General features: G+C 44.0%; 1 protein-coding gene and 1 long non-coding RNA gene across 7 annotated transcripts; both read right to left on the minus strand.

The window, feature by feature from the left end:
- Nucleotides 1-2410: 2410 nt before the first annotated feature.
- LOC123065166 (uncharacterized) lies at nt 2411-9796 on the minus strand. 6 transcript variants are annotated; one of them, XR_006430912.1, is made up of 11 exons: nt 9334-9796; nt 8840-8944; nt 8532-8619; nt 8380-8448; nt 7614-7991; nt 7400-7469; nt 6990-7106; nt 6624-6797; nt 5776-5981; nt 3698-3979; nt 2411-2611 (listed from the first exon to the last, which is right to left on the minus strand). It is a non-coding gene; the product is annotated as an uncharacterized lncRNA (long non-coding RNA). The 6 variants fall into 6 exon arrangements; XR_006430916.1 differs by lacking the exons at nt 2411-2611; nt 3698-3979 and having other exon boundaries at nt 5528-5981; nt 8840-8901; XR_006430915.1 differs by lacking the exons at nt 2411-2611; nt 3698-3979 and having other exon boundaries at nt 5528-5981; nt 6990-7070; nt 7623-7991.
- Nucleotides 9797-11226: 1430 nt separating this feature from the next.
- LOC123065168 (uncharacterized) lies at nt 11227-14418 on the minus strand. Its single transcript, XM_044488517.1, has 6 exons — nt 14155-14418; nt 13911-14036; nt 13728-13823; nt 13407-13643; nt 13133-13320; nt 11227-12213 (listed from the first exon to the last, which is right to left on the minus strand). The coding sequence occupies exons 1-6, from the start codon at nt 14318-14320 to the stop codon at nt 11665-11667; spliced, it is 1362 nt and encodes a 453-aa protein (XP_044344452.1). The 5' UTR covers nt 14321-14418; the 3' UTR covers nt 11227-11664.
- Between the last annotated feature and the right edge of the window lie 548 nt (nt 14419-14966).

Consider the following 14966-nt stretch of genomic DNA (forward strand, 5'->3'; position numbering starts at 1 on the left):
GCTCCATGATCATCTTGTCACTGGCTTGACACCATGATCTCCATCATCATGATCTCCATCATCGTGTCTTCATGAAGTTGTCACGCCGACGGCTACTTCTACTTCTATGGCTAACGCGTTTAGCAATAAAGTAAAGTAAGTTACATGGCGTTCTTCAATGACACGCAAGTCATACAAAAATTAAAGACAACTCCTATGGCTCCTGCCGGTTGTCATACTCATCGACATGCAAGTCGTGAATCCTATTACAAGAACATGATCTCATACATCACAATTCATCATTCATCACAACTTCTGGCCATATCAAATCACATGATCAATCGCTGCAAAAACAAGTTAGACGTCCTCTAATTGTTGTTGCATCTTTTACGTGGCTGCAATTGGGTTCTAGCAAGAACGTTTTCTTACCTACGAATAACCACAACGTGATTTTGTCAACTTCTATTTACCCTTCATAAGGGCCCTTTTCATCGAATCCGCTCCAACTAAAGTGGGAGAGACAGACACCCGCCAGCCACCTTATGCAACTAGTGCATGTCAGTCGGTGGAACCGGTCTCACGTAAGCATACATGTAAGGTTGGTCCGGGCCGCTTCATCCCACAATACCATTGAAGCAACAAAAGACTAGTAGAGGCAAGTAAGTTGACAAGATCCACGCCCACAACAAAATTGTGTTCTACTCGTGCAAAAAGAACTACGCATAGACCTAGCTCTGATACCACTGTTGGGGAACGTTGCAGAAAATTAAAATTTTTCCTACGGTTTCACCAAGATCTATCTATGAGTTCATCTAAGCAACGAGTCAAGGGAGTGAGTTTGCATCTACATACCACTTGTAGATCGCGTGCGGAAGCTTGCAAGGAGATGGTGATGATGGAGTCGTACTCGACGTGATTCGGATCACCGATGACCAAGTACTGAACGGACAGCACCTCCGTGTTCAACACACGTACGGGACGGGAGACGTCTCCTCCTTGATCCAGCAAGGGGGGGAGGAGAGGTTGAGGAAGATCGCTCCAACGGCAGCACGACGGCGCGGTGTAGTTGGTGCAGCAGTACTCCGACAGGGCTTCGCCAAGCACGTACGGAGGAGGAGAGGTGTTGGGGAGGGGAGGGGCTGCGCCTTGGCTTGTGTGTTGCAGCCCTCCCCTCACCCCTCTATATATAGGGGAAGGGGGCAAGGGGGGCCGGCCCTCTAGGGAAAACCCTAGGGAGGGCGGCGGCCAAAGGGAGAGGGGAAAGGGTGGCTTGCCCCCCAAGCCAGGGGGGCGCCCCCTTTAGGGTTTCCCCTCCCCTAGCCCTAGCCGCATGGGCCTAGGTGGGGAGGCGCGCCCAGCCCACTAGGGGCTGGCTCCCTGCCCCACGCAGCCCATGTGGTCCCCCGGGAGGGGTGGCCCCACCCGGTGGACCTCCGGAACCCTTCCGGTGGCCCCGGTATGACCCCGAAACTTACCGGTGCCCGTTTGACAACTTCCCATATATAAATCTTTACCTCCGGACCCTTCCGGAACTCCTCGTGACGTCCGGGATCTCATCCGGGACTCCAAACAACATTCGCTAGTCACATACTAGTCTTCCTAATAACCCTAGCGTCACCGAACCTTAAGTGTGTAGACCCTACGGGTTCGGGAGACATGTAGACATGACCGAGACGCTCTTAGGTCAATAACCAACAGCGGGATCTGGATACCCATGTTGGCTCCCACATGCTCCTCGATGTTGTCATCGGATGAACCACGATGTCGAGGATTCGATCAAACCCTGTATACAATTCCCTTTGTCAATCGGTACGTTACTTGCCCGAGACTCGATCGTCGGTATCCCAATACCTTGTTCAGTCTCGTTCCTGGCAAGTCACTTTACTCATACCGTAATGCATGATCCCGTGGCCAACACCTTGGTCACCTTGAGCTCATTATGATGATGCATTACCGAGTGGGCCCAGAGATACCTCTCCGTCATACGGAGTGACAAACCCAGTCTCGATCCGTGTCAACCCAACAGATACTTTCGGAGATACCTGTAATGCACCTTTATAGTCACCCAGTTACGTTGTGACGTTTGATACACCCAAGGCACTCCTACGGTATCCGGGAGTTACACGATCTCACGGTCTAAGGAAGAGATACTTGACATTGGCAAAGCTCTAGCAAACGAACTAAACGACCTTTGTGCTATGCTTAGGATTGGGTCTTGTCCATCACATCATTCTCCTAATGATGTGATCCCGTTATCAATGACATCCAATGTCCATAGCCAGGAAACCATGACTATCTGTTGATCACAACGAGCTAGTCAACTAAAGGCTCACTAGGGACATATTGAGGTCTATGTATTCACACGTGTATTACGATTTCCGGATAATACAGTTATAGCATGAATAAAAGACAATTATCATGAACAAAGAAATATAATAATACTTTTATTATTGCCTCTAGGGCATATTTCCAACATTATTGTGTGTAGTTTATATACAAAGAAGAACCATAATTTGTATACATCTCTTCTGATTTTGTAAATTTTGATGAGTTTTCAGTGTGGTCGATCATAATTACGTCAGTGACTTTGTCGATCCACAGTAGCATCATCCGCATCCATTGACTTTTATCCCTGATGTACAAAAGTGAACATATACATATCTTAAAATAGCTCATATATAATACTCCCTCCGTCCCAAAATTCTTGATGCAAGCAGGTGACCGCTTTTAGTAGGGTGAGTCGCATCCCAATTTTAATAACATGTAGACTCATCTGTAAATCACTTGTTAGTAATTATTCTCAAGAAATAACTTGTTAGGGTTTGTGATATTTTCTACTATATAAAGAAGTATGTGACATTTCTCTCATAGCAAGCCATCGTTTTTTCCAAAAAAAAAGTAAACACCTTTTATTCTTATATTAAAAATGCAATTCACCATCTTACTCTCTCACCATATGACATAGTGCTGACACTCACATCTCATCTCCCGGCTTGCTATCCCCACCGCGGCTTCTTACAGCACCCTACACCACGACATTCAGCCCACACCTTACTCTCACAGTCATCTCCCCCCCCCCCCCCCCCCGCCCCTTCGACAACATTGCCCGCCCCCCTTCTCTCTCCCTCCACGACGTCCCAAGCCAATTCCTGGTGCCAAGGTGTGCACACCATCGTGGTCGAGGGCGACCACCATGACGATGCAACCTGCAGCTCACCGTAGCTCCGCACCTTCTTGAAGTACAGCGGCCACAATCATGTCCCAAGCTTATGTGTCCATCCTTTTATCTAGAGTATATTATCACTGCTGAAATCATAATTCTCAAGATATGGTACAAACTTCAGTATCAATACATCATAATAAACCAAATGCATCGGGGATCTGGGTGTACTATCCTAACAAAGACATTGTTTCGCTACGAAGCCTGAATATTTTCTCTACCACATTCGATTTTGCTGCAACGCATAACCGATTTTGTTACCTTGAAAATTCAGTATTGTACAAGCTACCTGCCACCGGTGAACTCAAAGTGGATGCTTAAAAAAGGGCTCTGATAACTTCCACATTATAAGAAATATCAGGATGGATACATTGGCAAAAGCATGTGCAGATTTGGAGGTTATATCTTCTATGTACAAAAGAATAGATAGACAACACAATTAAGCAAACAATTAATTAATAATTTGAACTAATTTTATGGATAGTTTAAGAAGGTTACCTTCAGCTCAGATAAACCAAAATATATGAACAAAGGTAATAATCCAAGGAGTAGTGGAGCAAGGAGATCTGAGAACATCCAGATTTTCTCAATCAATCGATCAGCTCAATTTGTCCACACTTATGGAATAATTCCTCTCATTCAATGGTATATACAGTCCATTGGAAACTTCAAGCAAATGACCATGCTCCATACAACTCAAGATTTAGCCTTTTTAATTTCTCGGGCAACCAGCCAACATATAATTTTTGCCTTCCAAAGTGAATATATATAATGGAACAGCTGAAAAAATATGAAAGAAATAGATTGTAACACACAGATGAATGCAACAAAAAATCTATTGTGTATTTAGGATTTAGAGGACCATTTACGAATAATAATAATAGAGTAATGGCTGATTGTAAAAGAGCTATGAAGGAAACATCACAAGCACCATACTGAATAATTCCACTCACGAGCTTTTCCTCGCAGAATCACAACTTCATAAGACATCCTTAAAAATCAGCCATCAGTAAATAGCTTGCTGAATCCAGACATGGTATGCAAATATTTCACTACATCTGGTTCCATATTCTGTATAGAAATCAAGTAGACATGGAAATATACTCATATATCGCTGAATCTTGTAAAACATTTAAAAGGTAACCAGACACATTTTAACAACACTCTCTCGGCTCTTAAATAAGTGATATTTTTACTTGCCGAGTTTGCAAGGTACAAATTAAATCATAAATTATAGTAAAAACATAATCCACATGTTTGATAATAACTAATCGATGAGCAGAACTTGTTTAACACATGAATAATCCATGACTATAAAAGAAGTTCATTGTACTCGGCCACTCATCTATTGTGTGCACTGTTTTTCCGTCTTTATTGATCATAGCAAGATGCTTCCTGATCAAAGAGATGAGTGATTTAAAGAGAGCGAATGTAAAGTGGTAGGATATTTGGCATGCATCATCGACTTGAGAAAACGAGAACAGGGAATTCACCTTGATAATTTGGGTAAACAAATTAATCTGGCTATTGCCGATACATGGATAATTAGATTCTCTGCAGATTCACAAAACAATCATTTGTGACTGTTATGCAGTTGTGCAGATGTATGCACGCTATTCATATATAAGTGCCTCCATGAAACAAGAATAAAATCAGAGTCCGTAACTAAGCTACTGAAAAAGAGCATTTGCACACAAATTGATAATATCAAGGGAAGAACAGGAAGCGAAGGGAGTCAGATGGGTTACATATCCAGTGGGAGCAGTAGTAGATGCTTGGCGGCTGGTTGGATAGGATGGCGATAGTGGGGGGAGGGATGCTCCCCATCAGGTCGACAAGCCGGAGGTTGTCCCAGCAGGACCCCTTGTCGGATAGCGCCTGGGTGAACCCGTTGCCGGCTATGCTCAGGTACTGGACAGACAGTAGCGCCAACAGGAACGGCCCGACGAAGGGGTTCCGTGACACGTCCATATGCTCCAGCAGGTAGAAGGAGAGCCGGTGAACTTGTTCTGGCTCAGCACCACCGACGCCACTTTCCTCCCAAGACGCCCGAGCTATGATGTCATTACTCCTATTCGTCTCTTACATAATTAACGTGTTTCCGATGCAATCATGGTACCGAGACACACATGAGTAATCTGCATGTATAGTTCTCTAATAATTAATCGTACATTCTGATTTTCAACTAATCCAATGTGCTAGTGCATCAGGCTCAACCAACCTTAATGCTAGGTTGAGCGGCATTCTAATTTCTAACTAATCTGATGGAATCCTCCTATGACACATCCTCTCTGCTTCCCACCTTCCAGCGGCTCGATGATGGTGATGAAGGACTATAGATAAAAATTTAACGACCCTTACTCTGTACACATTTGAATCTATTTTCAGATGAAAAACACTGAACTATGATAAAATAAACAATAATCAACGACCCTGGCTGGGGAATAATATCAGTCCTTCCTTGTACTAAACAAGGTATTGAGGGAAAATAAATCTAAGAACAGAATGTACAGATTGGCAGAAGCTAAACATCGAATGCTCTATTAGCAAGTCTAAATAATTTTGAGAAGTATTACCAAAGAGATGACTCTCCAGGCTGCCGAAGGGCATGTACTCGTACAACAGCAGCCGCTTGTCCCCTGCGCGCAGAAGCCGATCAGGCTGACGAAGTTAGGGTGGCTGAGCACCGCCAGTATCAGCACCTCCACCAGGAACTCCTTCCTCCCCTGCACGCTCTCTCGGGCATGCTGCTTCACCGCCACCATCTGTGCTCGGAAGCGCCCTGCAAGAAGAAGAAGAATCATATTGTGCTGATGATATAATACATATATCATATATAGTCCAGACCAAAGAATGATCAGAAAATCAACATGGTAGTTGGATGTGTCAAACATCTGCGACAAAAGTGATTAAGAAAAGTACTGTGTGAACTAAGGAAGCAGCATCGAGGACGATACGCAAGGAAATATGCTTGTCACTTGTCAGTACACTCCGCTAATCTCACCAAATGCGCATACACTTTTATTGCTTTGAAGAATATAAAGATAGCAAATGAAGAAATCAGTTGCTGCCTGCCCGACTCAGGTTTGCAACATACAAATGATATACACAGACCATGAATGTATTATAACTTTAGAAGAATATACATTAGTCTTTCACAAGTATAGCGAAACTTATCATGGGACGGAGGGAGTACTACAGTTTAGCACATTTTTCTATCACAAGTATAGTTGTTGAATAATGTAGGGAAAGGCTGCGTACTATAGACCCAAAGTGGTCGGACCCTTCCCCGACCCTACGCAAGCGGGAGCTACATGCACCGGGTTGCCCTTTTTTAAGTATAGTTGTTGAATAATGACGAGCAATCTGAAATCATCCACTTACAAAGAAAGAGGGAAGACATAACACGGGCTTGTTAGCTCACCCATACACAGTTGAGTCAGTGATTAAGTGGATTGCCAAAAAGAACATAGGGGAGACCATCATATCCATGTGTGGTGTACTCAGCTCCACCCTTTCTCATCACTATATTTGTTCATGTTCTCTGCTGGTTGGTTTTCTCAGAATTTGCTGGGGCAGAGGAAGCTCTCTTCAACTCCTGCTCAACAAAGAACCTTTGTGAGACCAAACAACCAAAAATCCTTGTTCATACAAACATAAAAATGATGAACTATCCAATAATTTCTTCGTGATCATGCAATAAGCTGTGCCTTCCAAAACTTCCATATGGCTGCGGTAGATTCGACTCACATGAAACATAAATAAAATAATATGTATATAATGATTTTACCTTATAATAGATGTTTTAGAAACTCATAATATATATTTGATAGCTCCACTCCAAAAGTATAAAATTCCTCACGTTGAATACCTATAAACAAAGGTGAAATAAGGATCTCTTTTGGACCTATCAATGTAAAGAGGAAAGGTTATGTCAGCAACTAATCGGAACCGTCGAAAGTTCAGCACATCCGTCTTTTAGCAAATGTACATGCAAAGCAATTCTTTCTCGGAACTCTGAACTATTCTGTGCCACATGTAAATAAATCATCAAATTACAGTAGGGAGACATGGTTTTTACATGTGTGGTTGGTGACCCGATAAGAATCAGTAGAAAGAAATCGAGTCAACAGAGATACTTTTGTAAGGGCCTGAGAGGTTATATAATGAATAGAAGATTCATGGAAAGACGTTACTTACATGATACATGTAGCTAGAGAATCACAGTGCCCCCAACTGAAGTTTTATGTTCTCCCCATTAGTGATCGCACTGAATCAAAAAGCAAAATGTCAGACAAACAGATTACCTGGAGTGAAGGCATCAGGTAAACAAATTATCTGAATCAAGCTCACTAAAAACAGAATCAAAAAGCTAAATGCCAAACAGATTGAGTACTTTGCCTGGTATACATACTTGTCCCACCTTGCATCAACCCCATTCATGGTGGTGGCATCAACAGCATCATGAGCTCCTGCTGCCCTTGCGTTGACAGAAAGGTTGTCATCGTCGGCGCCGCGCGCCTCCGAACCAAGGATCCGTTTGGCATGGAGGAGAGCGCCATCAGTTTGATGCGTCCATCCCCAAACAACAAGCCAAGATAAAGAATATTATGACTGGGAGTTGTGTGTCCCCACTTTGTGTCTACAACCACCTCCTTTCTACAGCTCCAAATCAGGGGAGCATCTCTTCGTTCCCAGCGAGACAGTCTATGCAGGTGCTGCCGCCGGCGGCGACGCCCCACCACAAAAGATTGTCTTCGAGCCGCGAGTTGCCGCATCCAACCCCAAGGACCTGCAGTTGGTAGATATTTACTGGGAAAAAATGACCAATAAAGCATGACTGAAGTTTAAACTTTGCATAACTAAAAAGCAATCAATGTATCAAAGGATTTGATCCCTGGGCATTTTCCTTTTTCCCAAGTAACAACGTCAAACTTTTCAGGGGAAGGGTATATACAATATTTACTAAACTGAATGCTTTCCACGTGTTTTTAAATCAATGGATCCTCCTACAAATTCTTTAAAGAGTACAACTGGAAAGCTATTGCGTGGGCAGCTGCTTTTCCCTCTCTTAAAGTATCGACTCTACAAATATAACACATTTTGTCACCGGAAACTCATGAATCATAAGTTACAGGGGTGGAGCACGCGACGCAACAGAGCAGAAGAGAATGTTGTACCTGAAACTTAAAGGCCACATTAAGGTTCGTGGGATTCTTGTCCGAGTGAAACAAATTGGTCTGTACAAACTGAAATATAGCCAGAGCAGCTATATCAGAACCCATGAGGCCATGAGCACACATATAGTCAGAAGCACAGCTAAATCACGTACCTTGTGAGCATACACCATTCCCTCCAGCCACTTGGTCGGGTACCACGGGGTTCACCTTGAGACACCTCGTGGATGACCTTCATCCCTTCTACACAATTAAGCACAAAAAAAAACAAATTGAGTTCACCTTGCAAGACTATTGAGAGGGATTTAGGTCCTTATGAAGTACAGAGTATAGTACGGAAAAGGGGTTCTCTCCTAAAGAAAATAATGCAGCCTCCATCCAGAAACAAATGGCGAATTAAGCACCCTCCAGTTCAATTTCACTCTCATCTAAATTCTATTTTCATGAGAAATTAATCAATTACCTAGGGTTAGTCCAGTTCATCCAAAACAGTGGAGCTCCAAGGAAGAAAGAAGAACGGTTGATCTAAAACAGGGAAGAAACAAGGCTATCACCTTCAAGATTAGTTCTGTATCAAAGCAAGAGCTCACGATTAGTTCTGGGAATTTTGAGTGATGAAGATAAGAAATGCAGTGGTACTCCTGCTCCCCTTGCTCTGAGAAGGTTTGCATACCTCAGAGTGCCCAACATCTGCCGCTGGCTAAAATAGTGTGCATAAAAAGATTAAGAATATAAGCTACATTCAGATTAGGCTAGATAAGGAGCTATGCGCTTGTACACATCAAGCCTATATCGTTATTTTCACTCACCAAGGCAATTCGAGTGCATTAGATTAGTCCAATGTGGATGACGAACTACTATTAGGAAGAGAATGAACGGAGTTACAACCAGTTAGGATCTGCACAAGTAGGAAATATAGTGACCACACCTACGAAGGAGACTCAGGGAAGTAGTTACCTGCAGCTCCATGTAGTTCCTCCGGTCACATCCCTGTCCCCTCCGCTGCCGCCTCCACCCCTATCCCCTTCTGGAAGCCGGGATCTAGGCGCCTGGAGAGGCGGTGGCTCACGACCGGATCACAAGATACATGGAGGGGGAGGTCGCTGCTGGCGAGGCGCCGACCGATGGGAATCGTGGGGCGGAGTCGTCACCGGGGTGCAGCATCGTTGGTTGAGGCCGCATTGGGGAAGAAGAGGCACTTGAGGCCACCGCCCAGCCGAGGTAGGAGGCGCCAGACGGGAAGAGGTGCGAGGCTAGGGATAGGGGAGGGGGTAGGTCAGCGTGCGGCGTCTCCCGTCATCGGCGGCGGCTCCTCAACGGGATCGGCGGCGTCTCCCGTCATCGGCGGCGGCTTCTCAATGGGATCGGCGGCGGCTCCCGTAGTAGCGCAAGGATCGACGACGGCTTGATGTGCTCGTGCGAGTCGTTCTCGCTCGAGGGCATGTGACGTCGCTCTCGTACGTGCGGGTTTTCTTTTCGCTGGTTTTTTTTCGCTAGTTAATTTTCGCAGGTTTTTTATCGTTGGTTAATCGACGTAGATTTTTTCTTCGACGCTTGTCTCGGGCGCAATCGGCTGTTACGACCTGAAGAGCGCGGGGTGGGTGGAGGACTCGGTACGTGGTTTTTTTGGTTGGTGGTGGGTCAGGGTGAGGTGGGAGGAGGTACCAAAAAAACCGGGTGAGGTGGGACGAAAATAAAACCCGAAACGCAACCTACCAACTGAGACATTAGGAGTAGAGATGAAGCATAGTGTATTAGGCATCTCCAATAAACCTTAAATTCGTCCATGGACTAGTACTCAGGCACTAATGTGGAAGCCGTCCATCCAAAGTCGGGCATGGCTCCCGTCTGTCTATAATGAAGAATATTTCATCGAGGCCGGGCGTTTATTGACTCCATGGCTAATCCAGTGAAGGCGAACAGCAACTACAATGGTCCAGGCCGCTTGTCGGCTTAGGTCATGGCCGACTGTCTTTTCGTCCGACTTTTGGGTATCGCGGGATCTAAAGGTCGGGTAACTGTGCGCAATACAACATGGCCGAGTAGACCATGTGCCCCACTGGGCATTGGCGCCGTTATGAGGCGGTCCTGTCTAGGGCCGAGCAGGTGGGCACATCCGAAAACGTTCAAGCTCAAATTGCATTCAGAAGTGGTCAAGGAAAAAAAGAGTAGAATGTAATGCCTCTAAATGTTTTCCTTTTGTGTTTTTTTTGGCCTTGGGTCATGCACATAGTGTACCTTGTTCATTGCAATAAAATGAAGAGCTCCGTGGTGTTTTACCCTATTGTGACAGGTTAAAAAAATTGAGCAAATATTTGATGCATAGCGTTAGATGGCCGATTGGCCGCCCCGCTGATGAACAGCGTCGAGGATGTCTTAGTTGGGAATTTTTTAAAGCGAGTGATTGCCTATCAAAACGCACTTTGCGCTTACAAATTGGCCAACTGTGGATATGCCAAAGTTTCAACGGCAGCATCATCAACCACCGGATGATGTATCAAAATTAGAATGAAAATATTACATATTAAAAGTCAAAAACAAAACAGCAACAAGCAAAGAATATGCATCCATAGAACTTAGAGCATGGTCATGTTTACAACGGTTAAAACTACTACTCCTTCCGCCTCAAAATGTAAGATTATTTTTTGCACTATCATAGTGTCAAAAATGTTATTATATTTTGGGACAGAGGTAGTATAATACTGCTGAGCAGAAGTCTAGAACAGCATAGGACACCTTCAGCCTTCACTTTGCCTGCCTCATACCAACATCAAAACACACTTTGTGCTGACCAAATTGGCAAATTGTGCATGCCAAGGTTTCAACGACAGCATCACAACCACTGGATGATACAAGTCAAAAACACAATAGCAGGCAGGCAGAGAATATGCACGCATTGAGCATGTTCAGGTTTACAGTGGCTTAACTTAACACACTGGACTATAATGCTATACTAAGTAGTACTCCCTCCATTCCTAAATACTTGTCTTTCTAGGCATTTCAACAAGTGACTATATACGGAGCAAAATGAATGAATCTATACTCTAAAATATGTCTACATACATCCGTATGTAGTAGTCATTTGAAATGTCTAGAAAGACAAATATTTAGGAACGGAGGGAGTAGAAGGCACAGGACACCTTCAGGCCTTCACTTAAACCGCAGTTTGTCAGGATGCCGGCGATGGTCTTCATGTGGAGTTCTTTGGAGCAGCCTCACAAGAAACTGGCCAAGCTGAAGAACTGAGTCTTCACTTAATCGCAGTTTGCAGGAGGCCGGCGGTGGGCTTCATGCAGAGTTCTTTGGAGCAAAAAGCACCCTCACAAAAAACTGGCCATACTGAAGGATTGAGTCATCGGGAGAACTGACGGGTCCAACATACTCATCATGAAAAGTCCACTGAAACAGCGATTCATCGACTCTTAGAAGAACATCCAAATTTTCATTTCTCTTAACCGCGACAATATGTTGGAACAGTTTCACACTCCCAGATATCTTGTCATCAAACAGCACAATCTCATCGTCATAGCCAGTGCTTAAAGCAGTGAACTTCACGTGATGAGGATGGTCAACCTCTGCATAGACTTGTACTACCGCCTCAATACTTCGTGCAATGATCATGTATTTCAGGTCCAAGTTGCAATCAACACCAGGAATCCGACCACCCAGCATAATATCAAAATTTGCACGGACTTCAATCTCAGCATATGCAGAAAGTATATGCTTGTCAGCTGATCCATTCCCCTCCTTCTTTACCCAGAGATCAACTTCTAGTAGTGCCTCGTCCAGTACATATATTCCTCGACACGGGCTACAAAGAGGCAAGTCAAAGGATTCCTGCAATTTGATATCTTATTAGAACCCAACAAGCTACATCAACCTTCAAAGATATACTCCCTCCGTTCCTAAATATAAGTCTTTGGAGAGATTCCACTATGAACCACATACGGATGTATGTAGATGCATTTTACAGTGTAGATTCATTCATTTTGCTCCGTATGTAGTCCATAGTAAAATCTCTACAAAGACTTATATTTAAGAACGGAGGGAGTACATTAGTACTGTACCAACAGAACAAACTCACATAAGACATGCGTGTTCGTCTAAATCAAATATTGGGTGAAAGGAAGCAAGCATGTGACTTTAATGTCATTTTATCCCTTTGACCCCATTCATCTCGGCAGCTTAAAGATTAATGGGTACAAAATATTCACACACATTATAACCCCTCTCTCAGTCCCAAAAGAATGGGTACCTCGCTATCATACACAAAAAGCTTGCTGGTTTAAGTTATAACCATATTATTACCATGTCTCGTTCCCAAAAGTTTAAGACAGGGAAAATCACAATTAGTAACCACAGACGCCTAGTATCTTGCTGATTAAAGTTATAACTATCTTAATGCACACAAGCAGTCAACTCATGACTTGTGAAAAGAAATAGATAAAGTGCTAAACTGAAGTATATTAACCAGATGACGATTTGTATGTACTTGTATTAGTACGCACATCATATAAAAACTAATGTGATCTGTTAAATGGCAGTGCTTCTTAACAGCGCAAATGCTTGCCATTGATTATTTATTTTTACAAAAGATGCAGCTCATCTCATAGATCATTTAATGGACCCAGGCAAATAATAAATAGATCCAAAACAAATCAACTTAGATGACTGACATAAAATATCATAGAGTTGAGCTGTTGAACATCATAGGTCAGCATCCAGCAATTTTGTAAACAAAGCAAGCTTTATTTACCTGATTCACAATCTCTACAGCAGTATCTCTAGGACAGTTAAAGAGGTAATTCCGTCGCTGGTCCAAGTCATCGCGAACAGCAAGTATTCCATACACACTAATGGGATAGGAGAGCCCAGAGCTTGGTAACCTCATTGAAAAGAACTGTAGCATCTGTTGTGGTGTGCGATATCCAAGAGTTGATGGAGCTGCAAATATATATTAGGAACCAGAGTGAGTTGTTAAGCAGACAGCACAAAAACATATTACTCTACTACGAATGAGTGGCACTTACTGGTAGAAGTATCATGGGTCTTGTAAACACTGTGGTAGCAGTACCCCTCCATGAAGCATAGAGATGTTGTGGGAGGGAGCAGTTTCATAGGAAAAGGAGGCAAAGTAGTAGAATCGTCGTGGTGCTCCCGGGCCAGAATGTCATCAAACAGTTTCGAGTATTCTCCCATCTGCTTGCAGTACCTCTCAATCCATTCCTGCTCAATTTCCTCTGCTTCGCTCTCAGGATAGAGCTTTCCTGGAGAATCATTGTGTCATAGATCGGCAGATGATCTGTGGGTGGTCACGAGTTTTGTTTTCAACTGAATAGAGAATTAGATACCTGGGCAGATTATCTTCGTGTTTGGTTTTTTGTCCTTGTAAACGAGTTGGCCATTGCAGTTGTCGTCATCATCATCGCTATCGACTACTTCATTCCCTGAAGAATTAGTGTGGAATCCCAGGAAGTTAACTTATTCATGGTTGAAATTTCGGGGAAATTTAATCTGGAGGCACAAATGGATACCTGGGCAATCTTTCTCCTCCCCTTCAATCACTCGGCCATCGCCCTCGCTCCAGTCGCTCCAGTCTGATTCGCTCTGCTCCCGTGGGAACTTGAGGTCCAGAGCATGCCAGGCAACCTGACCAGGATCTGAATGTGTGCAATTACATCAAAGTAATTGATCAGCTCAAGCAAGATCCATCCGAAACCTTCCTGATGGAGCGTGAATAAATAAAGTGAAGTAAAGGAGTGTGCACATTGTACGCACCGGTGACCATGCGCGCCGGCTGGCCATGGGGGTCGAGTTCGCCTACCTCCACCTCATCCAGCGTATCATGGAGGTGCTCCGTGCAAGGGCTGGGGTGGCGGGCGGCGTGAGGCGAACCCGTTGTTTCCCCTGATCCGCGGCAGGATCGCTTCTCCGTTGGCGCCATGGCAACGCCAGGGGTTCCCTTGGCGGCGGCGGCGGCGCGTTGTGTCGGCAGTCGGTTTTCGGTTCGTGATGGTTGGCAGCGGCGCGTTGGGTTGGGAAAGATTTACGGATTATTTTTAGTGAAATATACTGTAGTATACTCGAGATTATATTACTACATGCTATAAGGAAAACATTACAAGGAGACATACACACTATGAGTACATCCACACAGGATACGGAAGAACACCAAATCCGACTTGACCACATAGTCGCCCCCCTAACTCGCCTCGTCGCCGCCGGAGAGAGAAAAAGAGCTACCCAAAGGCCCAAGACGCATCTAACCCAACCAGGCCCATCAGGAAGAAGAAAGTCCGTCAGAAAATATGCCCTAGAGGCAATAATAAAGTTATTATTTTATATTTCTTTTTTCATGATAAAGATTTATTATTCATATTAGAATTGTATTGATCGGAAACTTAAATACATGTGTGAATACACAAACAAATATCGTGTTACTAGTAAGTCTCTACTAGACTAGCTCGTTGATCAAAGATGATTTAGGTTTTCTAACCATAGACATGTGTTGTCATTTGATAACGGAATCACATCATTAGAAGAATCATGTGATGGGCAAAACCCATCCGTTAACTTAGCGTATGATCGTT

The sequence above is a fragment of the Triticum aestivum genome, chromosome 3B (genome assembly GCF_018294505.1).
Source record: "Triticum aestivum cultivar Chinese Spring chromosome 3B, IWGSC CS RefSeq v2.1, whole genome shotgun sequence".
Taxonomy (NCBI): domain Eukaryota; kingdom Viridiplantae; phylum Streptophyta; class Magnoliopsida; order Poales; family Poaceae; genus Triticum; species Triticum aestivum.

Excerpts from the sequence above, each read along its gene's own strand:
- LOC123065168 (XM_044488517.1), bottom strand. The coding sequence starts at position 14,320 with ATGGCGCCAACGGAGAAGCGATCCTGCCGCGGATCAGGGGAAACAACG. Across the intron at positions 14,037-14,154 it reads GCCGGCGCGCATGGTCACCG|ATCCTGGTCAGGTTGCCTGG; the intron begins GTGCGTACAATG and ends GCACACATTCAG. Across the intron at positions 13,321-13,406 it reads GACCCATGATACTTCTACCA|CTCCATCAACTCTTGGATAT; the intron begins GTAAGTGCCACT and ends ATATATTTGCAG.